The sequence below is a fragment of the Cuculus canorus genome, chromosome 24 (assembly GCF_017976375.1).
Source record: "Cuculus canorus isolate bCucCan1 chromosome 24, bCucCan1.pri, whole genome shotgun sequence".
Taxonomy (NCBI): Eukaryota; Metazoa; Chordata; class Aves; order Cuculiformes; family Cuculidae; genus Cuculus; species Cuculus canorus.
The window spans coordinates 268,555-295,900 of NC_071424.1; the positions used below are offsets into that span (position 1 = coordinate 268,555).

At 55.7% G+C, this 27,346-nt stretch overlaps 3 protein-coding genes across 10 annotated transcripts in view; 1 reads left to right on the plus strand and 2 right to left on the minus strand.

Annotated features, from left to right (window-relative positions):
* SOX13 (SRY-box transcription factor 13) overlaps window positions 1-4,493 on the plus strand; it is a 44,891-nt gene extending 40,398 nt beyond the window's left edge. For 5 of the 7 annotated variants that reach the window (XM_054087743.1, XM_054087742.1, XM_054087747.1 and 2 more), the window contains 2 exons: window positions 1,833-2,049; window positions 2,497-4,492. In XM_054087743.1, coding sequence (XP_053943718.1) covers window positions 1,833-2,049; window positions 2,497-2,773 — 494 coding nt within the window. In that variant the 3' untranslated portion in view covers window positions 2,774-4,492. Of the gene's footprint in view, window positions 1-1,832; window positions 2,050-2,496 lie in introns of all 7 variants that reach the window. The other 2 variants (XM_054087740.1, XM_054087741.1) reach the window with 2 other exon arrangements.
* Window positions 4,494-4,567: 74 nt separating this feature from the next.
* Window positions 4,568-16,699, minus strand: ETNK2 (ethanolamine kinase 2). Of its 2 annotated transcripts, none has more exons than XM_054087749.1 (8): window positions 16,455-16,699; window positions 12,033-12,292; window positions 10,323-10,460; window positions 9,026-9,168; window positions 8,827-8,910; window positions 8,011-8,262; window positions 7,283-7,356; window positions 4,568-7,135 (listed from the first exon to the last, which is right to left on the minus strand). In XM_054087749.1, exons 1-7 carry the CDS (start codon window positions 16,629-16,631, stop codon window positions 7,292-7,294), a joined length of 1,119 nt encoding a protein of 372 aa, XP_053943724.1. In that variant the 5' UTR covers window positions 16,632-16,699; the 3' UTR covers window positions 4,568-7,135; window positions 7,283-7,291. The 2 variants fall into 2 exon arrangements, with proteins under 2 accessions (XP_053943724.1, XP_053943723.1); XM_054087748.1 differs by having other exon boundaries at window positions 8,011-8,180; window positions 16,455-16,696.
* A 3,569-nt stretch (window positions 16,700-20,268) lies between these two features.
* Window positions 20,269-26,097, minus strand: REN (renin). Its single transcript, XM_054087714.1, has 10 exons — window positions 25,971-26,097; window positions 25,181-25,337; window positions 24,765-24,888; window positions 24,360-24,478; window positions 23,991-24,187; window positions 22,900-22,908; window positions 22,372-22,494; window positions 21,675-21,819; window positions 21,492-21,590; window positions 20,269-20,901 (listed from the first exon to the last, which is right to left on the minus strand). Exons 1-10 carry the CDS (start codon window positions 26,069-26,071, stop codon window positions 20,740-20,742), a joined length of 1,236 nt encoding a protein of 411 aa, XP_053943689.1. The 5' UTR covers window positions 26,072-26,097; the 3' UTR covers window positions 20,269-20,739.
* Between the last annotated feature and the right edge of the window lie 1,249 nt (window positions 26,098-27,346).

The following is a 27,346-nucleotide window of genomic DNA, read 5'->3' on the forward strand; positions in this document are numbered from 1 at the left end:
CTCAGGCACCCACATCAGGTGATGGCCACCAGGATGAGGCTTCCCCTGTTGTAGCATCACTTAGAATCATAGAATCACTAGGTTGGAAAAGACCTTCAAGATCCTCAAGCCCAACCGTATCTGTCCACTGCTAAATCAGATCCCTAAGCATCTCATCTGCCTGTCTTTTAAACCCCTCCAGGGATGGGGACTTAACTACCTCCCTGGGCAGCCTCTGCCTTGGCCTGAAAACCCTTTGAGTGAAGAAATTGTTCCTAATATCCAATCTAAGCCTGCCCTGGTGCAACTTGAGGCCAGTTCCTCTTGTACTATCCCTTGTCACTTGGCTGAAGAGACCAGCACCCAGCTTTCTACAATCTCCTTTCAGGCAGTTGTAGACAGTGATGAGGTTTCCCTTTCAGCCTCCTCTACTCCAGGCTAAACAACCCCAGGTACCTCAGCCGCTCCTCGTGAGACTTAATCTGCAGCCCCTTCACCATCTTCGTGGAAGTGCCTGTGGCAGCACAGGCCTCATCCAGCCAACATCTCACCCCTCTTGACTGCAGCAATCTTGCAGCTCGTGCTCACACCAGTCCTTCCCCTTGGCCACTTTGCTATTAAAAGCGAGCAGCGCAGCCACCAGCAAGCCTGTCCAAAGGGTTAGGAGCGAACGTGCAGCAATGCACTGCAGCTGCACTGTGGGTTACCTCCGACAGGCGCACCTCACTCTGCCGTAGACTCATTTTAGCAGCTCTAAAATTGACTAAAACAACCACCAAGCTTCTCCCTTTGAAGGGGCACATGGGTAGGATCTGCTCTGCTTTACCTCTTGCAACCGCAGGAGCTGGGAGCAAGCGCTTCGTGGTGAGCTGCTTGCTGTCATGGTAGATGTTTGCGATGTTTGAATAGCTGGTGTGGTTCTGCCCCAGGAGCTGCTCAGTGCTCGAGGGGTGCAAATTCAGCAGGGCAATACCTGCAGACAGGCGAGTGGTACAGAGCTGGTGTGCACCCGGGGAGAGATTTGGTTCCTGTGCATTCTTCTGGTCCTGGAAATATGGGTTTGAGCTGGTGCAAGGGGCTGGGTGCATGTGGGAGGAGCCAGTGTAGAACACTTGGGTACCATGGGCTTGCACGCCCCCATGCCTCAGTTTACTTGGGTTGTGGGGCAAGTGTGGGAGGTGGAACTCCTTGGTGCTAGGCCATGCTAGTGGGCAAAGGACACCCAGGAGAGGGGGGTACACAGGGACTGTTGGGAGGATTTAGCTGATGGGAGCTATCTCTGGAGGTGCCCAGCCCAAACTCCTGCTCAAAGGCTGCTTGACTCCATAGTCCCATCAGGATGTGCAGGGCTGGGTCCTGTTGACCATCTCCAAGGATGCTGAGCATTTCCAAGAATCTCCAGCTTGTCCTCTCTCCTAAATGGGATGCTGGTCCAGTTGTAGCCTCCCAAGTGCTGAGCTGTGGGGATTAATCTCTCCAGCAGCCTGGCAGCCTGGCCCTGAGCCACTCTCCCAGTCCAGCAGCCTTTGTGCTGTGCCCTCCTGCCTGGTGTGCTGGTGGCGATGACAATAAAGGTCAGCCAGTGAGGGAATGCGAGTCACATGCCAGCACAGCCTATTTTGGCTGCAGCATCTGCTCACCATACCTTGGAGAGGATGGAGGATCACCAAGAAGTGCCCATGGAAGGTCAAGGCTGGGTACCTGTTCCCAGTGTGCACGTTCAGGTGCCATTGGTACAGAAGATGGTGTGAGCGTTAATTAACCCTGGTGGTGGCTACCCCAGCCAGGAGCCAGCATGGGTTTCACCCTGGCAGGCAGAGTGTAAGCATGACCCTCATCTAATCTCTGTGCAGGCTCACGGTGGAAGTCCATGACAAACCAGGAGAAGCAGCCCTACTACGAAGAGCAAGCCCGTCTGAGCCGGCAACACCTGGAGAAATACCCGGACTATAAATACAAGCCCCGACCCAAACGCACCTGCATCGTGGAGGGGAAGCGCCTGCGTGTGGGCGAGTACAAGGCGCTCATGAGGAACCGGCGGCAGGACGCCAGGCAGGGCTACTTGATAGGGTAACATGCCCCTTCCACCCAACGAGCTCATTGAGGAACCGTGTGGGGATGCAGAAAGAGCTGGGGCTGCTGGGCTCTGGCTGCAGCAGGGGGACGAGCTCTGCAGTGGGGACTTTGCAGCAGACCCCCATCCTCAAGCCGAGTGTGGGGGACTGGAGCAGCAGCTCTGCAGCATCAGGGCCCCAGTGCTGCTCCCCTGCATCCCACAGAGCTGCCAGCAGGGCATGGTTTATCCAAGGGCGCATCCTGTCTCCTCGCTCACCCAAACACCTCTCTTACCCTTTGTCAGTGCTTTATTTATTCCCCTACCTGAGCTGCTCTGGTTGGGGCGGGGGTCCCTGGGGAAGGGGTGCTGGTTCCCAGGGTGGGATGGGCTGTGCTGAAGAGGGGGCTGGAAGCAGATGCACCTGACGTCCCAGCCGGTGATTGCATTCCCCTGTCCTGCAGGCCCCAGGGCAGCCAGATGCCCCCTGCCTCCTCGGATGTACTGTACCAGCGGCCAGTGGGCATGCAGCTGACCCCACCCTTGATGGAGCACTACCTGCCCCGCAGCATGGACCCCAGCATGCCCGTCATCGTCAACACGCGCAGCCTCAAGGAGGGTGACGGTGGTGGTGACGATGGGCACTCGGTAGCTGATGGTGAGATGTACCGCTATAGTGAGGAGGAGGACTCGGAGGGCGAGGACAAGAGTGATGGCGAGCTGGTGGTGCTGACGGACTAAGGGGAGCTGGGGGGTGGTGGGTGGGGGCGGCAGGGCTGGCTCCCACCAAAAAGGGAGTCACAGCGTCCCCCGATGGGATGGGACTTGGGCAGAGGGCTGCTCTGGGAGCAGAGGAGAGCTGCTACCCTGGCAGGTGGGAGTCATTGCGGCCTGCAAATGGGTCCCACGAAGGTGGGCAGCCGGCGTTTTGGATGGGGTGCTTCCCAAGGAGGTGATGAGTTGGGATTTTTGCTGCGCAAGGCCATGGCTGGGATGTGTCCACCCCACTGGGAAAGATGAAGGCTGGCTCAGTCTTGCTGCATTGGCTGGGGCATGAGGGTGCCACTGCCACAGAGCTGTCACTCACTTGCTGTCCCCTGGGAGGGACCTGAGGGTATCAGGGTATGGGGAAAACTCTGGAGCATCTCCCAGCCCTCCATCACCCATGGGTTTCTTGCAGAGAGCCTCATCTACAGAAGCTGCCAGCCCCTGCTGTGGGGACATGGAATGGGGATGTGGGATGGGGAGATAGGATGGAGGCACGCTTGTCCCTCGCTCAGCCCCAGTCTGACCTCCCCACCGCCTTTCCCCCTCGGTCTTTAGAGCCGAGCCTGCCAGCAAATTCCCGTGGAGTCATTTTTAGCTCTCGCTGGCCCAAGTACTGGCCAACGGCTCCGAGAAGCCCTTTGTGCTCCTGACAGCTCTGGCCCACTTTGTAAATAAAGCGGGTGCCTGTTCCCTGGCTGCACCGTTATCCCAGCCCTCTGCTGGCCCTCGTCCTGGGCATGGCTGAACACAAGCCCTGGCTGTCAGGGGGATGTGCCCTGGCTGTCCCTGGGTACCTCTCCCTCTTGTGCACCGATTGCACGCTGCAGGCTCCACCTGTGATCATGAAAACCTCTAAGGGAGAGAAAAATAACAGCAATTTAAAAAAGAAAACAAGAAATAATTAAAAAAAAAGAAACTTGATGTGGTCGGAGCCTGGACCACGGGTGTTTAGGGTGCATGCATGGTGTCCGGCTGTGCATGCAGCTGGACACTGCATGCACAGTGTCCATGTGAATGCACGGTGTCTGGTTGTGTGTGCATGGGGTCCAAGTGCGCACACAGTGTCTGGCTGCATGCACAGTGCCCAGCTCTGTACACACACTGTCCAGCTGTGCGTGCCCAGTGTCTGTCTGTGCACACACAGTGTCTGTCTGTGCATGCCCAGTGTCTGACTGCATGCACGGTGTATGACTGTGGACACCGTGTCCAGCTGAGCGCAGGGTCCGTGCACCTCCCCGTGGCCACCGCCAGAAACAGGCACTACAGCTGCAGCCACAGCCTGGCCTCCGGCCTGGCACAGTGAGAACCTTCCCGGGGTTGCAGAAGGAGCTGGGGCTGCCTGAGCTCTGAGCTAGAGCCGGGGGACGAGCCTTGCAGTGGGGCCTTTGCTGCTACCCCCATCCTCAGATGCAGCATGGGGGCCTGGAGCAGCAGCTCTGCGGCATCGGGGCCCCAGTGCTGCCTCCCTGCATCCCGCAGGGCTGCCAGCAGGACATGGTTTATCCAAAGGTGGTCCTGCTTCCTTGCCCACCCAGACACCTCTCTTAACCTTTGTCAGTGCTTTATTTATTCCCCTCCCTGCGCTGCTCTGGCTAGGGTCAGGGGTCCCTGGGGAAGGGGCTCTGGCCCCCAGCGTGGAATGGGCTGTGCTGCAGAAGGGACTGGAAGCAGATGTGCCCGACAAAGATGCAGGTCTTCCTCTTTCTTTTTGTTTGTGATTTTTTTTTTTTTTTTTTATTATTCAAAGTCTGTAAATATAGATAGAGCTCTATTTTGTTAATAAGACAATGAGTAACTTAACCTGTATTATTTCACATACTTGTTTACAATTGTCCCGCCCACCCCTTGACACAATAAAGGTGACTTTTTGGAGCAGAGAGCTGGGTCTGGACTTTACCAGGTCAGGGAGAGCTTAGGGCTGGATGGGGATCGCTCCCCCAAGGCAGGCAGAGAACAGATGGGATTGCTTCGCCCCCTTCCCCTGCCCTCTTCCAGCATATACCCTTCTGCAGCTCTTGCTCCCTGTGATGTCTTCACTTGTGCTGTTTCACAGCTCTTTCTCCCACCCTGTCAGTCCATGGTGCGTCGCAGGCTGCTCCACTCTCCTTCCTACCTCTCACCTGTGTTTTCTCGAGGTCTTGTCTCACGTGGCAGCAGGTTTGGGGTTCAGCCTCCTCTTCCCACTGCCTGCTGCAGCCAAGTGGTCCAGCCTGCCCTTACCAGAGATGGAGCCCAGCAGGGCCTCAGGAGGAGCCAAGATGAAGATGTGAGATCAGCTCTGCTGAAGGCTCTTTTAAACCACAGGGCATGGCTCTGGGACCAGGACCATCCCCAGCAGCTACTGCCAGCAGGGAAGAGGCATCGAGTGCTGCGTGCCAACATCTAAAGGAACATTGCAGGGACATCACAACCCACCCCATCAGGAAATTACAGAATGGTTTGGGTTGGAAGAGAGCTTAAAGCCCATCCAGTTCTACCCCTGCCATGAGCAGGGATACCTCCCACTGGATCAGGGACTCCAAGCCCCATCCAACCTGGCCTTGAACCCCTCCAGGGATGGGGCAGCCACCACTGCTCTGGGCAACCTGGGCCAGGGCCTCCCCACCCTCACAGCAAAACACTTCTCCCTAAGATCTCATCTCCATCTCCCCTCTTTTAGATGAAAACCATTACCCTCATCCTAACCGTGCACTCCCTGATCAAGAGCCCCTCCCCAGCTTTCCTGGAGCCTCTTTCAGTCCTGGAAGCTGCTCTAAGGTCTCCCTGAAGCCTTCTCTTCTCCAGGCTGAACAACCCCAACTCTCTCAACCTGTTCTCATAGCACAGGTGCTCCAGCCCTCAGATCATCTCCATGGCCACCTCTGGCCTTGCTCCAACAGATCTATGTCCTTCCTGTGCTGAGTTCTCCAGAACTGAGATACATCCACCACCATCTCTGCTCCTGCCCTGGCCTTGCCCAGCACCTCCAGCTGCAAGAGAAGGTCTGAGTGCACCCCCAGGGCCCAGGGCTGCTGGCCCCGCTCTGGCACAAATCTTGTGTCAGTCCCCACAGATCCACCATCCCCGATTTCCAGCTACCAGCAGCTTTTATTTTGCACCAAAACAAACACCAGATGCAACAAGAGTCTCGGTTCTTGCTGGGGCAGGTTCCTGCCGGTGCGGAGGGGACAGCCACCTTGTCCCTGTACTACTTGCCAAGCAGCCAAGGCAGGGGCAGAGGGGTTAGATTCCACCCTCTAGCTGATGCACAACTGTTGTCACGAGTTGGACAGTGCTCAGCAGGCCAGTACTGCCCTCATGGAGACTGTGATGGAGAAGCAGACAAGCGCTGATAGAGGATGAAGCTGTGCCCAGCTCATGGAGTTCTGTTTCACTTCCCACTGTGGGTCCCATGCAGGGACACAGCCAAAAGGGATAGTGCCCATGGGAGAGGCTGGACCGACCCCCCTGTCCCTGGGGGAGATGGGGAAAACAGAGCTGAGAGCTCCTCGCTCTGGCAAGATGCTACAAGGGCAGCTGTGACGGGAGCAGAGAGAGCATAGGGGTCCAAGGGACCACAATTGTGGGGAAAAGCAGAGCCAGCCACAGGCTGGATGCATGGCCGTGGGTACAGGCACGCAACACCCACCAGCAAAAGTGGTCAACAGCTTGGACCACTGGTCACAAGCTCATGTGGCTGACGGCTGTCACCGCCTCTTGCTGCTTTTCACCATCTGAGCCGCAGTGCAGCAGCAGCCACCCGTGCTCAGAGACAGCACCAAGCCCAGGATCAATACAGACCCAGAACTGGTGCTGGTTTGGAGATGGGAGCCCAAGCAGGCGTGGTGGGAGCAATGAAGGTAATGGGCAGCTAAACCAAACTGGGCAGCTCTGGGGGTTCCTGAGCAGAGGAGGGCACCCATTTCTACCCTCAAGGACAGAACAGAGGGAGCAAACCAGGTGCCAGGCCAAGCAGCAGCACTGCCGGCAAAGCATGGGCCCACTGGGCACTGGGGCCAAGCCAGGGCTCGGCTTTAAGGCGATGGTAAGGCTTCCTTGCGTAGGCAGGGGCCTCTCTGAGGCCATGGTCCTCTCTAGCATCTCATGGTCCAGTCTCGGGTATGTTCAGGGTCGTCTCGAATTGATGGCTGGGACAGATCTCCCTCTCCCCACCATCAGGACCTGCCCTCACCCCCAGCTGGTGCAGGGAAGGGGTGAGAGGGAGGCGAGGGCTGTTGATGCAGCAAGGACAAAACAGCTCAGGGTCTCACGGGCTGGAGATGTTATTTAGAGATCTGCATCGCTGTGACCACCGGCTTCATCTTGAAGTACTGTTTAAACCTTAGTTTTGCATATCTGCCAAGAAAGGAGAGAGAAATAGACATGAGACACCCCAGCCCCGTGTCCTCTCCAGCATGGAAAGATCACCAGGATCCTCTTTCTCCAATGATTTAATGCCAAATTGTGCTGGGAGCTAATGTCTCCCAGCCCTGGTGGACTCACCTTAAGAAGTTAAAGTCTATGGTAGAGTATTTGTCTTGGATCAGGCCCCAGCATGCCCAGAGGAAATGGGATGCCTGCAAAAGCCAAAACAAGGATCAGAAATGGGTACGGAGCATCCCTGCCCACAGGATGAGTTGCTTGCATCTCTCCTGGCTGCATCCCAGAAGTCCCATGGCTGTGATGACAGGACACAGGCTGGCAGCCAGGTGGGGCTGCCCCACACAGGTGGTTTTACATGCTGTTTCCAGGTGAAGGATGCCAGCAGGAAGGATGCTGAGCAGCCACACAACGTGCCTTTGTGGTTGCAGTTGGGATGTCCCCCCTGGCAGCTCCAGCCAGGAAACCAGCTGAGATTTTGCTCTAAGTTTCTAGAAAATCAGGTCCGCCTGTGCACAGCATTTACCAAAGAGGATTTCCTCACACCTGGCTGCACCCAGGATCCTCCTGCCATCTCTGAAGAGATGCCCAAGGTCGCAGCTATGAGAGACATGCTGTTCCTTGGCACATGTTGGTGTGATGGCAGGCAGCTAGTGCTATCATTGTCCTTGCCCATCGCCTCAGTGCCTCTGAGGTTCAGCCAGGCATCTTTGGGGCAGCCTCTCACCCCAGGTGCCCCCAAGCCCCTAGGCTGGTGCCTGCTCCCCCCATCCTCACCAGAGAGCAGAGGAAAACCCATCCCACAGACTACGTTTGAGAGAGGCTGGCTCCTTCCCATCTCCACTGCTCACCAAAGAAAACTTGTTGACTTGCACATAGAGAGCCTCCAGCTCCTCCTCGGACACCCCCATGCCTCCTCGGTCCTGCTGGGTGAGCTGCTTGTAGGCCTGCAGGTAGGAGCGTAGCCACTGCAGCTGGGTCTCCTTGCTGGGGTACAGGCGGTAATCCACCTCCTTCACGCCTGCGAGGGGAGCTGTGGTCAGCAATGCCCAAGGAGCAAAGGGAGGGCTTCTTCAGAGCAAAGTGGTGTTCCCCGTGGATGACTGGGTGAGCAAAACACCTGCAGCTCCAGACTTGCACAAGCTGGGGATCAACCAGCTGATTTGAGGCACCCACCTACCCTGCACAGGACACCCCAACATTCACACCGTGTGTCTAAGTGTGTTGGCCAAATGCTTCTGGAACACTGTCAGGCTTGGCACCATGACTGCTTCCCTGGGAGCTGTTCCAGTGCTCCACCACCCTCTGAAAGAAGAACCTTTTCCCAATATCCAACCTAACCCTCCCCTGGCATCTTCCTGCCATTCCCTCGGGTCCTATTGATCACAGGAGAGAAGAGCTCAGTGCCTGCTCCTCCTCCTCCCCTTGTGAGGAAGCAGGAAACTGTTATGAGATCCGCCCTCAGTCTCCTCTTCTCCAGGCTGAACAGACCAAGTGACTTCAGCTGCTCCTCATAAGACTTCTGCTCTAAACCCTTCACCAACATTGTGGCCTCCTCTGGATGCTCTCCAATAGCTTCATGCAACTGCCTCCTCCATCCTCAGGACTGTGGGGCAGGTGCTGTAACCAGGAGGGGACCTTCATGCCACAGAGAGAGCTCAACTCACCTGCAAACTCATTAAAGTGGTTCCCAATGTCAAAAGCCTGGTAGTTGTAGCCCGTGTACTCATAATCTATGAAGCGAACGTGCTCTGCAGAAGCAAAGACAGGGGCTGCAAGAGGGGCTGGAGATGGAGCTGGAGGCCCCCAGGGAGGTGGGTGAGGGACAGACCGCCCCACCAAGCATGCCAAGATACCACAACAAACCTTGAGTCCTGTCATAGATGATGTTCTTGCAGAGCAGGTCATTGTGGCAAAGCACGATGGGGGACCCCAAATGGGAGAGCGTTTCCTTCATCCAGGCCAGCTCCTGTTCAAGCACCTCCAGGCTGGGCATGTCCTGCTGGTGGCTGGGAAAGGGGATGAGGTAGAATCACTTCTGCTTATGGGGAACCTCCCTTGGCAGCGCTGCCCTTTGCTTCCCTCCATGCATTTTCTAAATGAACTCATCAGTGACACAAAGCAAGGCTTAATGAGGCTAGTTTTGGTTGGGAGGTCAGGTTTGGGTTGGTACCCAGGGTGCCTCGCAGATGCCACAGTGCAGTTTCAGGCCTTCCCTTCTCCCCATCAACACCCACGTCCATCCCCCAAACTCACCCAATCCAAACACTCATTCCCAAAGTAATTTGCTCTCCAACTAACCCTTGGGCAACGGGATTTCTTTGGACTCTGCCAGGACACGCACCCTCTCAGTAACCCCAGAAGTTTCAATTCCCAGAAGAGAACCAGTTAATCATTACCTAATTGACTGCACTGAAGGTGCAGACTTGGGTAAAGTCTGCCTGCAGCAGGGCGAGTGCCGAGAAAAGCCCTGCGTCCTGCCACTCTGCTCGGGGAACAGGTTAATGATTCTCTTGCCTTCGGGTTCATTCCCCTCCACCACCTCTTGGGGCTGCCCACACCCTTCCCAGCACACACCTCGCCAGAACCCAGGCTCCCAGAAATGGGATGAACTGGTCTGAGGTGGGGACTGGCTATATATTTAATCTATACTGGGTTTCTAGCATCCCCTCCACCAATATTGGCTGAACCTTCCTGCTCAGATCCCCATAGTAAGAAGGGTTTGAGCTTCAACTTATTCTAGGGAGGGTTTGAAATGCAGGCTATATTTGCAGGGAGGAGGTGGATTATTACAGCAGGTGGGAATCTCTGGCTCAGGCCAGATCCTGCCTGGGTGCTGTACAGGCACAACCCAGAGCCGTCTCTGCTCTAACTCCCAGACCAGCAGGAGGAAAGGTGCTGAAGGGTGCATGAAGATGCCTCCATTCCACCTGCTCTTGGGGGCTTGGCTGCAAGTTGTCTCACATAGTGATTGTGATCCAGAAGGGCCCACATGGGCAGATCCAGCACCAAAACCACTCCCAGCGACACTTCCCCACCCCACAGAGGCTTTACCTGGGAACTGGGGCTCTTCCCCTCGGTCCCATATAGGGAAGACTTAGAGACGGGTGGGCAGTGGATGCCCAAGCCAGAGCCTGGCTCTTTGGGATCCCTCTGCCTTTACCTGGGATTGGATACCTTTGGGCTGAGATCCGTCTTCACGAGGGTGAGGTATTTGTGTAGCTTCTGCCAGAGTATAGGCTTGGGGAGGCTCCCGTTGGCATGGATGGCGTGTACCCGGGCCATCTCCTCGGCCACCAGCCTGGAAGGGAACACGGATGGGAGGTGCAGCAACATCCCTGAGAAGAGTGCTCCACAAAACCACCCCTGAAACATCTTGAGCGACGATGTTTTACCATATATCATAGAATCATAGAATAGTTTGGGTTGGAAGGGACCTTAAAGCCTATCTAGCCCTACCACCCCTGCGATGGGCTGGGACACCTCCCACTAGATCAGGCTGCCCAAAGCCCATCCAACCTGGCCTTGAACGCTTCCAGGGATGGGGCAGCCACAGCTTTCTTGGGCATCTGTTCCGGGGCCTCACCACCCTCATCATGATGAAATTCCTCCTAATGTCTAGTCTAAATCTGCCCCTCTCCAGTTTATACCCATTGCCCCTCATCTTATCACCACAAGCCTTTGTAAACAGCCCCTCCCCAGCTTTCTTGTAGCCCTTTCAGTACTGGTAGGTCACTACAATGTCTCCTCAGAGCCTACTCTTCTCCAGGATGGATCAAGTGTTACTTAATTTCACAAGTAACTTGATTTATTCAAGTTATTACAGCAAGAAAGAAAACAAATTATTAGTAGTGAACAATAAGACAACAGCAACAGCTTGTGAAGGCAAAGCAAATAATAATTTATTTTCTTTCTTGCTGTAATAACTTGAGTAAAACTCGATTTCACAGAGTATTTGAGAGTTCGGCCTTTTATGATGACTTTTTGGTAAAAGTCCCCTTTGTGGTAAAAGAAGAGGGTCACTAAAAGCCATGTTTAAATCGAAGGGTCAGCGCAGTTGAGACTCCATGCCAGCTGCAAGACTCTGAAGCATTTCAAGACTGTGCTGGGGTCAAAAGCAGCATTCACCTTCCCAGAGAAAACCCGATTCTTATGCAGTACTCTAAAAAGAGCTGATGCTTTAAAACCATGGTGATAAAGCTGGCTGCAGTTTGGCCCATTTATCCTGCAGCATTGGGTTTGTGCCCATCAACAATGCCCAAAGACTGGGCTGGAGCAAAGGGGAGAGCTAAAAACACAGAGAATCATAGAATGGGTTGGACTGGAAGAGACCTTAAAGCCCATACGGTTCCCATCCCGTGTCATGGGCAGAGACACCTCCCACTGGATCAGGGTGATCCAAGCCCCATCCAACCTGGCCTTGAACCCCTCCAGGGATGGGGCAGCCACCACTGCTCTGGGGAACCTGAGCCAGGGCCTGCTTACCATCATCATGAAGTATTTCTTCCTAATGTCTAGTCTAAATCTTCCTGCTTCCAATATGAAGCCATTCCCCTTCATGCTATCACTCTATGCCCTTGTAAAAAGTCCTTCCCCAGTTTTCCTGGAGCCCCTTTCAGTACTGGAAGCTGCTCTAAGGTCTCCATAGAGCCTTCTCTTCTCCAGGCTGAACAACCCCAACTCTCTCAGCCTGTGCTCATATGGAAGATGCTCCAGCCCTTGGATGATCTTCACGGCTTCTTCAGGACCCATTCCAACAGTTCCATCTCCTTCTTATGTTGAGGAAACCCCTCATGCCCAGAGAAGCACCTGTTCCCCCACCCCATGGCTCTCCCCCAGACCCACACCCGAGGACGTGAGGAATCCCGCAGACCTGAAGATGTGGGGGTCTCGCACGTGGTCAGGCCCCAGCGCGATGCCTGGCAGGAACTGGTAGCAGAGCCCATTCTGGAAGGCGCAGTACAGGTCAGGGGCACAGCCATGGGCACGCAGCACCTGGAAGTTCCTCAGCTCCGTCTCCCGGTCCACAAACAGCTCCGTCTTCCTGCCGTAAACACGCACCAGCACCGCATCTGCCATGCCCTCGTCCGTGTAGCAGGCCACGAGCTTGTTGGTGATGCCATCGGTGAAGAGCTGGAGGGGAGAGGGTTAGTGCAGCCAATGCCTGTACATCCCCGTCATGCCAGCCGGGCACAGGGGGAACCCCCTTCCCAGACCCCAAGGACAAAAGGAACTTGACAAAGGCAATACCAGGCAAAAGAAAGCACCAAGCAGCAGCGCCCACACAGCCGGTAAAGCCCCTGCAGCAGATGGCACAAGTTTGCAAGGCCTCAAGGCTCATGCATGCACTGGGGCTCTGCACAAAGCCACAGGCACGAGGGTTCAGCTGCACAAAGTTGGTGGTTTGGGTGTAAATCCTGCTATTTTTCACCTGGCAGCTCAGGAAGAGCTCAGAGCAGCCGTGCCGCCAACATGCTTGGCACCTGAGCAGCCCCAGGAAGCACTACCAACAAAAGCAGCGTCTATCTTTTGGCATAAAATGAAAAAAAAAAAAAAAAAAAAAAAGAACAAACCAAACCCAAACAAACCAGCAAACAACACGGAGCAAACACCACCACCCCATCTCCTCCTCCCGACCCTCCCCACGGGGCTGGGGCGCTGATAGGCAGGGACATCTCTGCTGGGGACTTCTCACGTCATTGCCCTGATGGTTCCTCACAGATGGAAAGGGAGTCTTGTTCTCCCATCACCCCAGCTTGGCCGTCTGCCTGCGCACATGCAGGGGTTGACGCTGCTGCCCGCACTGGGCTCCTCTCCCCAGCCTGCAGCAATTTCAGTCACCTCTGGTGCACCAAGGGGCTTGGGTCTCAATCTCCTTCTCCCACAGGAGATCCTCACCCCGTCAGCTCCATGCAGGGAGGACACCCAGCCCCATGCAGGCAGGATGCTTAGATGCATTCAGGCAGGACACTCAGCCCCACGCAGGGAGGATGCACAGCACCAAGGCTGAGCATACCAGGGTGCCACTTCTCTCCAATAGTGATTTCTTTATCCATTTTGGGTTCAGGGAGCCAGAGCAGGTGTGATGCTCATGGAGCAGGAGGGGGGCGAGGGCACATGCTACGGCAGCAGCGGTGCTCGGGGGTGGGACAGCTAATTTTAGACATCCCACTCAGCAACTCACGCTCCTATATAGGGTGCCTATATATAGGGCTCCCCATGCAGTCTCCCGAGGCAAAGTCGAAGCACTGGAATGAGACACCCAAAATCAGATGGCGCTAACATCCCTCATTGCACAGCTGGCCGGTGTTGGATTCCGGGTGAGCATGGCAAGTGGCAAGCTGGCCACCATGCCCCATCAGGCTGTTGCCCCTTGGCTGCAGCTGGGGTGTGCTGAACCTTCTCAAGTAACGGAAGCTGCTTTTCCCAGGTCAGATAATCTGTTTCCACCACAGTGCTACGCTCAGTTCTCTCCTCCACTTGTCCTGACAAGCCCCAGAGGCCAGAAATCCTGCAAGTGAAAGGCATCACGGCCCATCCATGCAGTCAGTGCTTTCCCATCAGCCACATGCACATCATCTGCAGGTGAACGGCTCCAAGTTGAGATGCTCAGAGCCACCTCGACTGCAAAGTCCTTGTGCTGCTTTGTTTTGCTGCTCAACAGCCCAGTCAGCCCTTTCCAGTGGGTTTAACAGGATTACTGAGCCTTATTCCCTCTGAATTCCAGGCCACTAACTTTGGAGGCTTACACATGGTTCATCAGCAACCTGCAGACACGCATGCAAGGGCTTGCTTGGTTTGGAGGCAGCAGCTCCTCCAGCTCCCAACTGCAGCTGCTTGGGAGATGCCTGGTACTATTCCCTGTGGATCCAAAACACAGTCAGCTATCAGCACGGCTGCAGTGCTGCCACCAACCCAACTCCTTCCCTGCTGCAGATGTGTGACAGCAGGGAGGGGGAGAAAGTGAGGGTGACTCCACAGCAGGGGCCTTATGGCAATTAAATGTGAAGCGAGACCTGTGCAAAGATGCTGAAGTGAAGCAGCTCCATCCAACACCCCGGTGGGACCCCTTGGCGTTCTCAAAGCATTGCCACGTTGGCTGCCTCCCTGCACAGGCATCCCCAGCACTGCTCCTGAGCCCGAGAGGTAGCCAGCAGCCCGGGGCTGGACTGCATTAGGGCACCTTGTTGCCAAAGTCGGGCTAAAAGAGTTCATCCACACTGTAGTCCTCACAGGGCTTTGGCTCTACGTTGCTGCTGCTCTCCTTATCGCCGGATGAGGGATGGAGGAGTGTGTGCTTCTTGATAGCATGGCTGACTCACCGATACCCCCATGCCTTCTTGGTATGGAGATGCTTCTGCCCAGAGACAGAGCTTAAAGGATGAGGAGAGTGAACCCTGGGAAGAGGGCACAACCTGGAGCACCAGAGGCTGAAGACGCCAGCAAGAAGATGGGAGACCAAGCACCCAGACCCTTCCTTCCACACCTTAGGAGATTACTCTGTGTCACTGGCGCAGACTTCTACAGCCCCTGCAAGCAGCTGAGCACCGACACTGCGCAGCGAGGTGGTGTGAACCAGGCACGGCTCCAGTGCACGAAGGAGAGCGAACAGGAACGCTAATAGGAACCAGCTGAAGACTAGTGCACCACTCCATCCCCTCCCGACCAACTCTTGCCACAGCAGCTGAGGGAAACGCAACTGGAGGTTCTTCCCCCGCAACTCCTAAGTTTTTTTTGGCCATTTTTTTAAAATTAAAAACACATGCACACAAGCTGCTGTTGAACACTGACCCCCCTGATGCCTGAAGAGTGCCTGGATAACAGAGAGCTGGGGTCCTTCTCAACCAACCATTGTCACTGAGGTTGCACAGTACCCAAGACATTTCCTGCCCCAACAGCTCTGCACTCTGAGGAACTCGAACTCCCAGCTTCCTGCCCATTGCCATCTGCCCTTTCATGTGCATTTTCCTGCAGCTCCTTGTATTTAATTACACTTGGCTATTAATACATTTTTAATAGCACAACAGGCGCATGGGAAGCGTGTGCCTTCAGGGGACATGCATGCGCACGTATATATATATATTTTAGCGCACCCAGTTCTGAAATCTCCACGTTCCCATGCCCATCACCAGGAGCCCAGTGAGGGCACAGACACCTCCAGCTTCGCTTTTCCACCCAGGTCCCAGCACCCCAGGGACAAAGCTTAAAGGATAAGGAGCAGGAGCCTTGGAACCTATAGCACCAGGGACTGAAGAACCCATCAAGACGAAGGGAGACCAAGCACCTAGACTTGGAGAGGAGGGAGATACGGACTCCCCCGCCAGCCCCACTCTCCCAGCTGCCACAGCAGAGCCCTGCCAGTTTGGGAAAACCAAACTCTGTCCTGTGCAAGGATCCCAGTGCTGGATCCCAGCTCCCATTTGAACCGGTGCTCAACCTGTGGGACCTGGCAAAGGTGCAAACCCACAGGTGACCCAAGGGAGCCCTGCAGGCACCGCTGTGCAGCATGGGGCACAGTGCGGGTGCAGTTAGGGGTGCAGGTAGGGGTACAGCACCTCCAGGAAGACCAGCAGTGTAAGCTGCCACCCTAGCAGCCCCCCAGCTTTCACCCACCTTGGCAGCTTCCAGGGACCCTGGGGACACTCTTGCATTCACAATCACCAGTCAGTGACTGCCTGAGGGGTCCCCAAATCAAGGTGGGTGTTGGTGTCCCACCTGATCAGCCCTGGTTACGCTCTGAGAGTGGAGAGGAAAACTGAGGGTGGGGGAAGAGGATGTTGTCCCATCCTTGGCAGGTCCTAGACTCGCATTTAAGTGCACCCAGCTCCACTACCTCTATGCCCTCCTGCCCATCACCAGGAGCCTGGTGAGGGCGCAGACACCACCTGAGACCTGACACCCCTGGGTAGAGGTGAGGAGGGGGAAAGGCCCCCAGGGTGGGTCCTACAGTCACCCACATAGGGGTTTTATAACGCCCTCGCCAAGTGAGCTCTACAGGTGCTCAGGGAGGGCACTACAACCCCTAGGGATGTCCCTGTAGCACCTCGAGATACCCCTGTATCACTTGGAGATGCCCTGTAGCACCTTGGGATGTCCTGTATCATCTTGGGGTGCCCCTGTATCACCTCGGGATGCCCTGTATGACCTCGGGATGCCCCTGTACGACCTCGGGATGCCCCTGTACCACCCTGGGATGCCCCTCCAGCCCCCCCAACCGGGCTCTACCCCCCCGGGACGATCCCCGTGTTGCAGCAGGGGGGTCTCCGCGCATCCTCTCCCCGACCCCACCCAGTACCTTGGTCTTCACCCTGTGGGGCTCCCAGGCGGGTCTGAGCTGTCGCACGAGCCGCAGCGCCCCGGGGAGCACGTCCCCCTCGTCCACGGCGATGCCGAGGTGGGGCAGTGCCGGGCCCCCCCCGCCGCCCCGCTCCGTCCCCGGGCAGTCTGGGCAGCGGGGGAGCGGCACGGCCATCCCCCCCGCACCGAGCGCCCCGAGCCCGAGCGCCGGGGGCAGCGGCGGGGAGGAGCCGCGGGGAAGCCGTGAGTCACCGGCCCGCCCCGGCCCGCCCCTGCCCGGATCCTGCAGCCCTCCTCCATCCCGCCTCCATCCAGCCTCGGTCTTCCCTGCATCCCTCCATCCCGCCTCCATCCTTCATCCACTCCTCCTATATCCCTCCATCCTTCCTCCATCCCACCTCCATCTCTCCATCCCTCCATTATCCCTGCATCCCTCCTCCATCCCTCCTATATCCCTCCATCCTGCCTCGATCATCCCTTCATCCCTCCTCTATCCCTGATGGTTGGACTTGATGAGCTTAGAGGTCTTTTCCAACCTTCTTCACAGAATGATTTGGGTTGGAAGGGACCTCAAAGCCCATGTGCAGTTCCAACTCTCCTGCCATGGGCAGGGACACCTCCCACTTGATCAGGGTGATCAAAGCCCCATCCAACCTGGCCTCCAACACCTCCAGGGATGTGAAAAAAATCTTCGAAGATCTCATCTCAATCTCCCCTCTTGCAGCTGAAAACCATTTCCTTTCATCCTATACCTGCACTCCCTGATCCACAGCCCCTCTCCAGCTTTCCTGGAGCCCCTCTCATTTCTGGAAGCTACTCTAAGGTCTCCCCGCAGCCTTCTCTTCTCCATCCTGAACAACAAACTCTCTCAGCCTGCCCTCATACAGGAGGTGCTCCAGCCCACGGATTATCTCTGTGGCCTCCTCTGGACTCGCTCCAACGGATCCGTGTCCTTCCACTGCTGAGGACTCCAGAGCTGGACATGGGACTCTAGGTGGATTCTTGTGAGAGCAGAGCACAGGGGCAGAATCCTCTCCCTCATTCTGCTGGTCACAAGTTCTTCCAACGCAACCCAGAATATGGTTGTCTTTCTGAGCTGCAAGGGCACGGGATTCTACGATGCAGCCCCGTTACTATCTCACACACTGAGCACTGACCCTGTAGGGGATTTACAGGTGGGCTGGAGAGAGGTTTGACAGTCAAAGATAGAGCACGGCTTGCCTGTTGGCACAGCCCCCCGCAGCCCATTGGCACAATTTGAGCCCAACTTCATTATCAGAGGAAATAACAACTGCACGTGGCTGGGAGGAGAGAACACCTCCTCCAAAGTTTACAGCTGGTTTGGGCTGAAACCAGCTAAATGGACCATGAAGACTTGGGGAAAAATCGTTTAAGGAAGGGGAAAAAACACGAATGAACCAGTTCCCCATGTTTCTAAATATAGAGCGAGCTCTGCCAGCTTTAATAGGATGCTCATAATTGTTCCTGCCGCTTTGCTGGGCTGAACGTGGCCTAATTGCTCACCCGTAACAATCACAAGTGTTAATATGGGGCAGTTGTGGGTTCGCAGTGCCTGAAGCCAAGACTGTGCTGCAGCCACCAGGAAATTGTCCTGGCGCAGGTGATTAGAGGTGTTAATAAGCTGGCTTAAGGGGCCCAGGAGCAACACCACAAGCAGACCAAGCGTTTTTCCCTCCCGCTGCTCCCAACAACTGTGATGAACAGGAACAGACCTGGATCTACAAAACCATCCAATTTTAGGTTAGCCAGACCCTTCTCCAGCTTGAGGGCTGGAGGCAGAAGCCATCGCGAGGGCTTAATTTGGTTCTTTTTCAAGCTCAAATCCACTTGAGTCTTCTCCGGACCAGAGCCTTTGCAGAGAAGAGTAGGGCAGGGGAGGCTTACTTATTTCCAGCTGGAGAGTTTCCCTGTGGTAGGAAGAAAGAGGAGAAGCTTGCCAGGATCTCTGTACGGCCAGAAGGCTGTTGAAGGCCAGACTGTAACTCCAGTGCTGACCTGAGCAGATATCATAGCATCATGGAATGGTTTGGGTTGGATGGGACCTCAAAGCCCATCCAGTTTCAACCCCTGCCATGGGCAGGGACACCTCCCACTGGGTCAGGGTGACCAAAGCCCCATCCAACCTGGCCTTGATGGGGCAGCCACCACTGCTCTGGGCAACCTGGGCCAGGGCCTCCCCACCCTCACAGCAAAACATTTCTTCCCAAGATCTCATCTCAATCTCCGCTCTTTCAGATGAAAGCCATTCCCCTTCATGCTATCCCTGCACTCCCTGATCCAGAGCCCCTCCCCAGCTTTCCTGGAGCCCCTTGCAGCACCTGGAGGATGCTCTAAGGTCTCCCTGGAGCCTTCACTTCTCCAGGCTCATATCCCCATGCAGAGAGTCTCTACCCTTTCCCCCCCCCCGCTCTCCCTACCTGGGCTGCCACTGCTTTCCAGCCTCTGGGGTTTCCTGTGCTAACAGCAGTTGCCTGGAGTGCTGGGATGTGCTCAGGAAATGCTGGATGAAAGGGAGATGCCTTGACTGCTGGAGTCCCTTTCCTTCACCCCCAAGTAACATCATTGCGTTTCTACAGTTTCCCATCCCTGGACAAGCAGGGTTGTGCATCCCAATGCTAAAGCATTTAAACATTAGACAGCCGCACAGACCCTCTCAGGAGGGACAAACGTGCGCTTAGCCACATCCTCTCCACTGCTGCTCCGTGGGACAGGGCAGGAGATGAGGTGTTGTGCTGGGAGGGAGGGCTGGCAAATGGAGCTGAGGCTGCTGCCTACCTGGCTGCAAAGGTCACCCAGAGCCACTGTTTTGATGCTGGAGGAGCATCACTCTCCCGACCATCCCTGCAGCCTGAGAGGCAGCTCCTGGCAACCTGCACTTTGGGCAGCGCTGGGAATTCATCAGCAGTCAGCACTGGTTGCAGAAATGAGGATCAGAAGCTTCTGTGAGTGATTGCACTCAGACGGCTCCAGGCTGTGCTCCAAAAATGCAGGTGTTTTGCTGTGCATTACAGGCACATGTTCCAGGGCTCTGCTGTGGACCACAGCAGTCACATACCTGAGCTGGTCACACCTAGAGTGAGAGCGTGTTGCAAACCACTTGGCATTGGGGAAGAGCTTGGATTTGCAGCTGCTGGGCTATAACTTGAAGCACCGAAGCTCTCCTGCAGAACTGGAAATGTCAGCCTCCAGCTGGGAGCACTGGTCTGCTTCTCCTGCCAGGCCAGCCAGCACGTGGCTTGCAGCTCCAGCACGCTCCTGCTGAGCATCTCCACACACAGCCAGGACAGAGACAAACCTCTAGTTGTTAGCTCGAGTCAGTGCGGTGATGAAAACAGATCCGGGCACTGTGGCAGCAAGAGCTGCCATCCTAGTGGAACAGCATCAGCCACCTGTAATCAGACCCACAGGCACCTTCCCCTCCCTGAAGAGCAGCAAAGCAGAAGTACAGCCCTGTCCTCATTCCCGGGGGGCAACCAGTGGTCCTGGGCTTCCCGTGGGAAGTCAAGTTAGGGGTAGCCTATGCAGCAGCTCATCTCCTGCAGAAAGAGCTTGTTTTGCTGTTTGAAAAGACCCCCAGTTTGCCTGCATGCAGATGCTGTGGCCACAGCTGTGAGGTTGTTTCACTCTTATGAAACAGGGAAGGATATAAATGCAGCGGTGAATCCTAGCAGAGGAGCACTTGTTCTCCAGTTCTCTTAATTAAAGCATCTGATTTCTTCCCTCCACAAGAATAAGCATCCACTCAGCGTCCTGTTGCTTTAAGATTGTTTAATATTAAAGTCACGGAGAGCTGTAGGGTTAACACAAGCTAAAACTACCATTAAACACAACCAGATTATTTTTCTCCCATCTAAAGAACACCATGAACTGTATCAGATCATTTCTCCTCAGCCTGTCTGCAACCTGCAGGGACTTCCATGCCAGCAGCAATCCACTGTGTGCCAGTTGTACTATTGCGCATCACCCTAAAAGTTCCTGGAGGTGCAGCTCCGGACACAGGGTGCCACTTTGATTTCCAGACTGAACACACTCACCAGGAAATGCATTTAAGACTCAGTTCTCCCCAGCAGGAGAGGCTCTCGGGAAGCTGAGCGGGGGTTTTGGAGTGGGAGAAGGCGAGGTTTTGCAGTTGCTTCAGTAAAGAGAGGAGGAGGCTGAGCAGTAAGGAAATGTTGTTCCCATTGGCACTTCAAATTGTTTCTTCTCGGTGGTGCTCTTGCCTCCAGGCTGATTCCCCATCCCTCTCTCCAGTCCCCCAGCTCTCAGCGGGCTGTGGCAAAGCCAATGCGGTTGTGGCGCCGGTCGAATTTGGTGTAATAGTGCCCGATGAAGCTGGCACCCAGGATCCAGAGGGGACCAGCTGGGGGTGGGATGTCCAACCCTGAAAAAGCCACCACGCAGACTTCCTCCCCGTACTGGGATTGCTGCAAAGAGGAGGAGATCCATGCAGAGATGAGGTGTCAGGAAGGAGGTCTCTACTGCAGTGTGCTCGAGGAATGGCTGTGCTCCCCAGCTCAACACCCTCTGCTTCGCCTCCACATTCCTTCCTCTGTGAAGGAGGATCCCTGCCTGCCTCTGTTATTTGCTCCTCACTCTGAATCTTCCCCAACCACCCAAGGAAGCAGCGACAGGTTGGTGTGGGTCATTGGGACATCTCTGCTAACAGGAGGGTTTGGGAAAACATGACGTGTCACAGAATCATGGAATGGTTTGGGTTGGAAGGGACCTCAAAGCTCATCCAGTTTCAACCCCTGCCATGGGCAGGGACACCTCTCACTGGATCAGATTGCTCAGATCCCCATCCAACCTAGCCTTGAACACCTCCAGGGATGGAGAAGCCACCACTTCTCTGAATTACTGCCATTATGGGTCTTGTGGCAGCTGCTTTAGGGGAACCAGGAGAGCATAGGATGCTGCAACAGAGCCTCACCCCAAGCTGCACTGCTGTCCCCGGCAGATGCACCCAGCCTACAGAGAGCCACCCTCCCACCCCACACGAAGGGATGCAGCTTACCCGGAGGACATAGGCTGAGCCGCTGAGCACGTAGGCCTTCCCACCCAGGTAGAAAGAGATGTTGGGCAGCTGAGGGACTCTGTCACACTCCAACACGTACTGCAGAGAGGGGAAAAAAGTCTGAGCCCGGCTCAGGCAGCAAGGGGACAGAGACATAGAGCGAGGCAGGGGCAGTTTGCTCACCTCTCCTTCAGCTGTTTCTGTTGCCCCAATGGCTTTCATCAGCACAGAGATGGGCCCAGCTGGGCCAGTGATGTAGGATGCTCCTGTGTCGACAGCCACTGAGCAGCCTTCCTTGCAGAACAGGATTTCAGCCCCTACAGACACCCTGGAGCAGGAGGGCAGAGGGGGGACCCTGACTCTCCTTCGGTGGCTGCAGCTCAACTCCCAGGGTGAGTGTGCCACGTCCTTGGCCAGGGAACACTGGCCAGGTAATGTGTGCTGCTCCTGGTACCTCTGGAGTAGATTTCCCAGGCACAGAGGGAACCCTCCCTTCAACCTTCTCGAAAATGAAAGCTGAAGCTTCATCATATGTGGGGCTTATTTTTTTCAAGTTAAACAAAGCAGAATTGTTTCAGGGCCTCTCACTCCTTCTGCAGGACTAAAGCGGGTTAAATCTCTTCCACTGCAGCTTCCAAGCTGAATCAGCCCACGGTGCCACCCCCTCTGCATTCCTTTCAGAGCATTCCCACAGCTCTGTGCTGGAGGAACCCACCCTCCTCCCCTCTGGAGGGAAACGCACCCTCCAGGTGAACACATGCCTCTGTGATCTACCTTTCCCAGCACCCAGCAAGCTTCTCCCAGGATTTCCCACACTCATACATCCAGAGAGGTTTGCAGGATGAGGCCAGTGCTGTGTAGAAGCAGCCCCTGGCCTTACCCCTTCATGCTGATCTGCCAGTAGCCGCTCTTGCTGACGTTCAGGTAGTGGAAGTCCCCGGTGTAGTAGGCTGGGTCGCTGCCTCCGAGGATTATTTCCCCTCCAGGCTTCAGAGGATCATTCCTAGGGTGCAAAATGCAGCAGTCATTTCCCCATCTGCTGCTGTCCCTGAAAACCCAGTGAGAATGGACCAGCCATGAGCGTGAAGTTCTGCTGACCCGGTCAACAGCGGCAGAGAGCAAGTTGGAGCAGAAGAAGCCCCAAATTAGTTCAGAGGGGTGCAAGAGCCTGCACAGAGGGGGTGCCACATGCTGAGGTCTCCCAGAAGGTCGGTGCTGGATCCTGTGTGGGGCAGGCATGCGGCAGAGAGCGGTGCGGGGCTGCTGTGGTGTGTGAGCTCCTACAGCCCAGTGCCCGGCTGCCAGCACCAAGCAGGGCTCGCCAGCTGCTGGCAGTGTGAGTGGGGTCTGGTGCCCGTGACTGTTAATGTTGCTGGCTTCAGAGCGCTCATGGCTTTTGTCTTCTTACTTCGAAGCTCTGCAACAAGAGAAAGACACTCTGTAAGTCTGTAGTCCAAGGCGAGCTGTGTCCCCAGGGTGCCAAGCGGACCCAAGTAGCACCCAGACGAGGCTGTGGCTGCAGCCAGCATCGTTAGGCTTTGTTCATTATTGATGGATCCACCTTTGCTTGAGATAAAAGGCTACCACGCCTGCTTAAACCATGTGTTTGTGGGTCAGTCCCTGCGTATTGCCAAGCTTCTGTATCTGGAGATGGTGGGGAGTGTTGGGGTAGGGGGCAGTATTCCTGCTCTGCCAAGATGGGCTCACCCTCTCCTCCTGCGGGTTTTGGTGCTGCTGAGAGGAGTAATGCTGGGGTACAATAGTTTAGGGCAAGAAATGAAAGGAGGTTTGGCTTCTGGTGCAGGTTTGGGGTTTTTTTTTTAATAGGTTTTGGGGGTTTTTAATTTCACCTATCGACAAAAAACTGAATCCACTTCTGGCTGTGATTGCTCCAGCCCCGCTAGCAGAGCTGTCAACTTTGTGCAATCTGACAGTGATAAACGAACAAGGAGCAGCCTCTCCTGGCCTTAGCACTCCATGCCCAGCAGCTCCAGATAAGCATCCATCTGGTTATTTCTCTAGTGCTGTCTCATTCCATTCCAGCTCCTCCAGGCATCTCCATGCCCTTCATCCCATCCTAGGTCATAGAATGTTGTGGATTGGAAGGGACCTCAAAGCCCATTCCAGTTCCCCCACCTGCCATGGGCAGGGACACCTCCCACTGGATCAGGGGCTCCAAACCCCATCCAACCTGGCCTGGAACCCCTCCAGGGATGGGGCAGCCACCACTGCTCTGGGCCAGGGCCTCCTCACCCTCACAGCAAAACATTTCTTCCCAAGATCTCATCTCAATCTCCCCTCTTGCTGCTTCAAACCATTCCCCCTCGTTCCATCCCTGCCCTTCCTGATCAGGAGCCCCTCCCCAGCTTTTTCTGGAGTCCCAGGCACTGCTCTTTCCCAGTCCCAAGATGCAAACCCAGCACTGCTGTGGTTGCAATGCCTGTACCCCGCATAACAAACACCTCCCCAGCACCAGTGCCTGTTTCTCATAAGACCCACCGGCTGTAGTAGACAGAAAACACATCTTCCTTGAGGATCTGCTGGGAGAGGATCCGGTCAAAGACAGGGGTGATGCCATCGATGGCCTGGCTGGGGTAGCCCATCCCCAGCACCCCATCAAACCTGGCAAAGATGAAGGGGAAGGCAGGCAGCGCGGTTGCCTCAGCAAAGACCTGAATGATGGGGATGTCTGACACCTGCGGGAGGCACAAATGTCCTTGTAGGGAGCCAGGGTGCTAAATCTCCCCAAAGAGGCCCCCCCTGCTCTTTGGTAACTGGGGTTGCTCATATCAGGGTGCCGAGCCACACATGGGCATCTCCTCGCTGAGCTGGCAGCTCCAGGTCTGTGAATTGAGGGCACACGCTCACCATAACGATGTCCTGGCTGAGGAAACCTTTCACGCTCCCTGTCCCATAGCGGATAGCAAAGCCCGTGCCGTTGGCTATGTATGTCCGTGACTTGAAGGAGTTGTAGCGGCTGTGGGAAACTAGGAGAGAAGGAGAAGGTGCATCAAAGAAAGTGAGGAAGGTGGAGATGGCAGGAGTGGCCAAGGGTCTCTGCTACCCTAGCCTCCACGGAACGATGAGCTCACCCTGCCCTACTGCCAGGCGACTGGATAGCAGCAGGTAGACCCCGCTGTGCAATGGTAAACCCACTCCAGCCCACTTGGATCAGCTTTTGGGAAGGAGAGATTTGCTCATGTTCACTGAGCAGAAGCTGGAGCTGATGCTTGTCAGCCCCAATGCTGGGACTGGTTGTGCCCCCATACTCACCGCAGGCACTGTAGAGGGGGGAGCACTTGTAGGATGGCACCCACAGGTTGGCTGAGCCTGTGTCAAAGACCACTTTGAAGGTCTGTGCGGGGGTACCGATGCTGATCTCACCAAAATACTGGGTCTGGAAGGGGAACAGCATGAGAAGCATCACTGGGGGCACAGCTCAGGCTGGAGATGAGCTCATGCAGAGCCGAGCCCCCAGCAGCACCTCATAGAATCACTAGGTTGGAAAAGACCCCTTGGATCATCAAGTCCAACCATTCCTATCTGCCACTAAACCATGTCCCTGAGCACCTCATTTACCCGTCTTTTAAATACCTGTCTTTACGTCTTTTAAATGCCCTGTGGGGTGCAGTGAGTGGGACGCAGGGGTTGCGTTGGGGTGACAAAACCCTGCACAGGGACAGACTCACGTCCAGGTAGTTAGTGAGGACGGTGGGAGCCGTCCCATTTCGGGGGCCAGCCACGCCGCTGGATCTGCTCTGCCTCATCTCAGGGAAGACATCCGACACCTTCACACCCATTTCCTGCAGCGTCTGGCGGATGGAGGGCATCCTCCGCAGTGCGATCCTGCAGGAGGGAAAGAGCAGGTTTGGAGGACCAGGGAGCACCCAAGTAGCCGTATTTGACCCCTTCAACACTCCTGCCTTGGGAAATCCAGCTGGGTGGCTCTAGATGGCAGCAGCTCCCCGCAGCACCCTGCACCTCGGGGCTGCCAGCAGGGTCGTGCTCCCACTGCACCCCCAGACTAGGGTGGGATGCAGGGGATGGGATGTACCCCAGCGCACCGGGGGCAGGGACCCCACAGAGGCTGTGGCTGCTGCAGGAGGACATCAGAATGGTCATCTGTGGGCTGAGCCCAGCCCCATGCTCAGGGTGGTTGTTTGCAAGTGAAAAGCTTCGTTTTGGTTATTTGGGAGACAGGGGTGATGCTGAGCCACGCGATGCTCTGTATGGGAGAGGAAGAGGAGCAGGGAGGAGTGTGTGCGCTAGAATAGAGGAAAAAAGGAGGAGGGAGGAGATTTCCCAACACATCTGCAGCAGGTAGCACAGAAAGAGAGCCCTTTGGTCCCAGCACCAGCCCAAGCACCCAAACCCGAGGGGAGACAGCACGGCCCACAATGTTGTGGGTCCACCCAAACCCAAGGCGGGATGGCAAGACCCACAGCATCGTGGGCCACCTGCAACACACACGCCGGGTACCTCTGCAAAGCCTGGGTCGGTGATGGGAGGAAGCCGGCGCCCCAGGTCACAGCCAAGATCACCAGATACTGCTGCACCCTCCTGCTGTGTCTGGCCGGCATAGCGCTCTCCCAGGGCAGTCACCTCCTTTGCCAGCAGCTTTGTTGTGTCCCAAAGGGGAGGATGTTTTTATAGCCTGGGTTTCTACATCCTTGTGGGTTCCTCCTCCCTGCTGGCTGGGGGAGGGCTGAGGATCCCGTGGGCAGCACTGCACACAGGTAGCAGAGCGGATGCGGAGTGTGACAGCCCCTGTGGAGGCTGACACAGCTGGGAGAGCCCTGTGCCTGGCAGCAGTTGGGCAGAGCTGACAAACGTGGCTGGCAAAGGGAGCTGCAAATAGCCAGGAGCTGTGACCCCACGCTCCTTGCAGTTAACGGCACTGCTATGGGGTAGCCGGTGCTAACACAGTGTGTGCGGGGCACATGCCAAAGGCTGCTGGTTGTCAATCAGATCTGGTGGGTGATGCTGATGTAGGTGGTGGTGGCTCAGGTCTTGGTGGGTATATGTCCCAAGCTTCATGCTGCAGAGGAACAGGGTTTGCCCTAAAACCCCAAGGAAGAACAGGGTGCTCAACCACATCTCCCTCAGCCCAGCAGACGCTGACTGCAACTCCTGCAGACCCCACTGCCCTTATGGGGTCTGCTCTGAGCACAGCAAGGGGGAAAAAGCCCTTCAGCTCTGTTAAACCAGTAAGGGAGCAAGGTTTTTATGCAGAGGCTGGGGCAGAGAACCACTAAACTCATTGCTGTTGTTGATAGGATATTAGAGCAAGGTACGAGCACTCACACCTGGCCAGTCACACCGCGGCTGGGTGGAGCAGGCTGTTCTCTGCACTGTACAAGCATGGTGCAGAGGAGCCCAGCACGGCTCTGGGTGCCTTAGCTGTTCTGTCCTGTGTTTTGGAAGCGAGATGCACCAAAGTAGACACACAGTTACACGGGCAGGGGGCAGACTTGCTCAAAAACCCCAGCATGGGCTGCAGGAACCCCTTGGTGCAAAGTGTGTCACTGGTTCCCAGCTCATGCACAGCTGTATTTCCCCCTGCCGTGCCCAGCTCAGGGTGGTGGGTGCCAGATCAGGCTCCGTGGCTCCAAGCCCAGCACTTGACCTCAGGGAAACTCGGTGGGAAATGACTGCAAAGGCAATAAAAACTATCTTGAAAGGAACCTGATGACATGCTTGCCCCTGCCTCTTAGCCCCTAGCTACGCAACCACATCGGCATGCTCCTGTCGGGGACAGGACTTGTTTATGGCACTGCTGTCACCTTAGTCCAGGCGACACCAATGCTGGAGGGGTGATAAGGACAACCCACAAGCTATAGACATCCTTCTGCCAA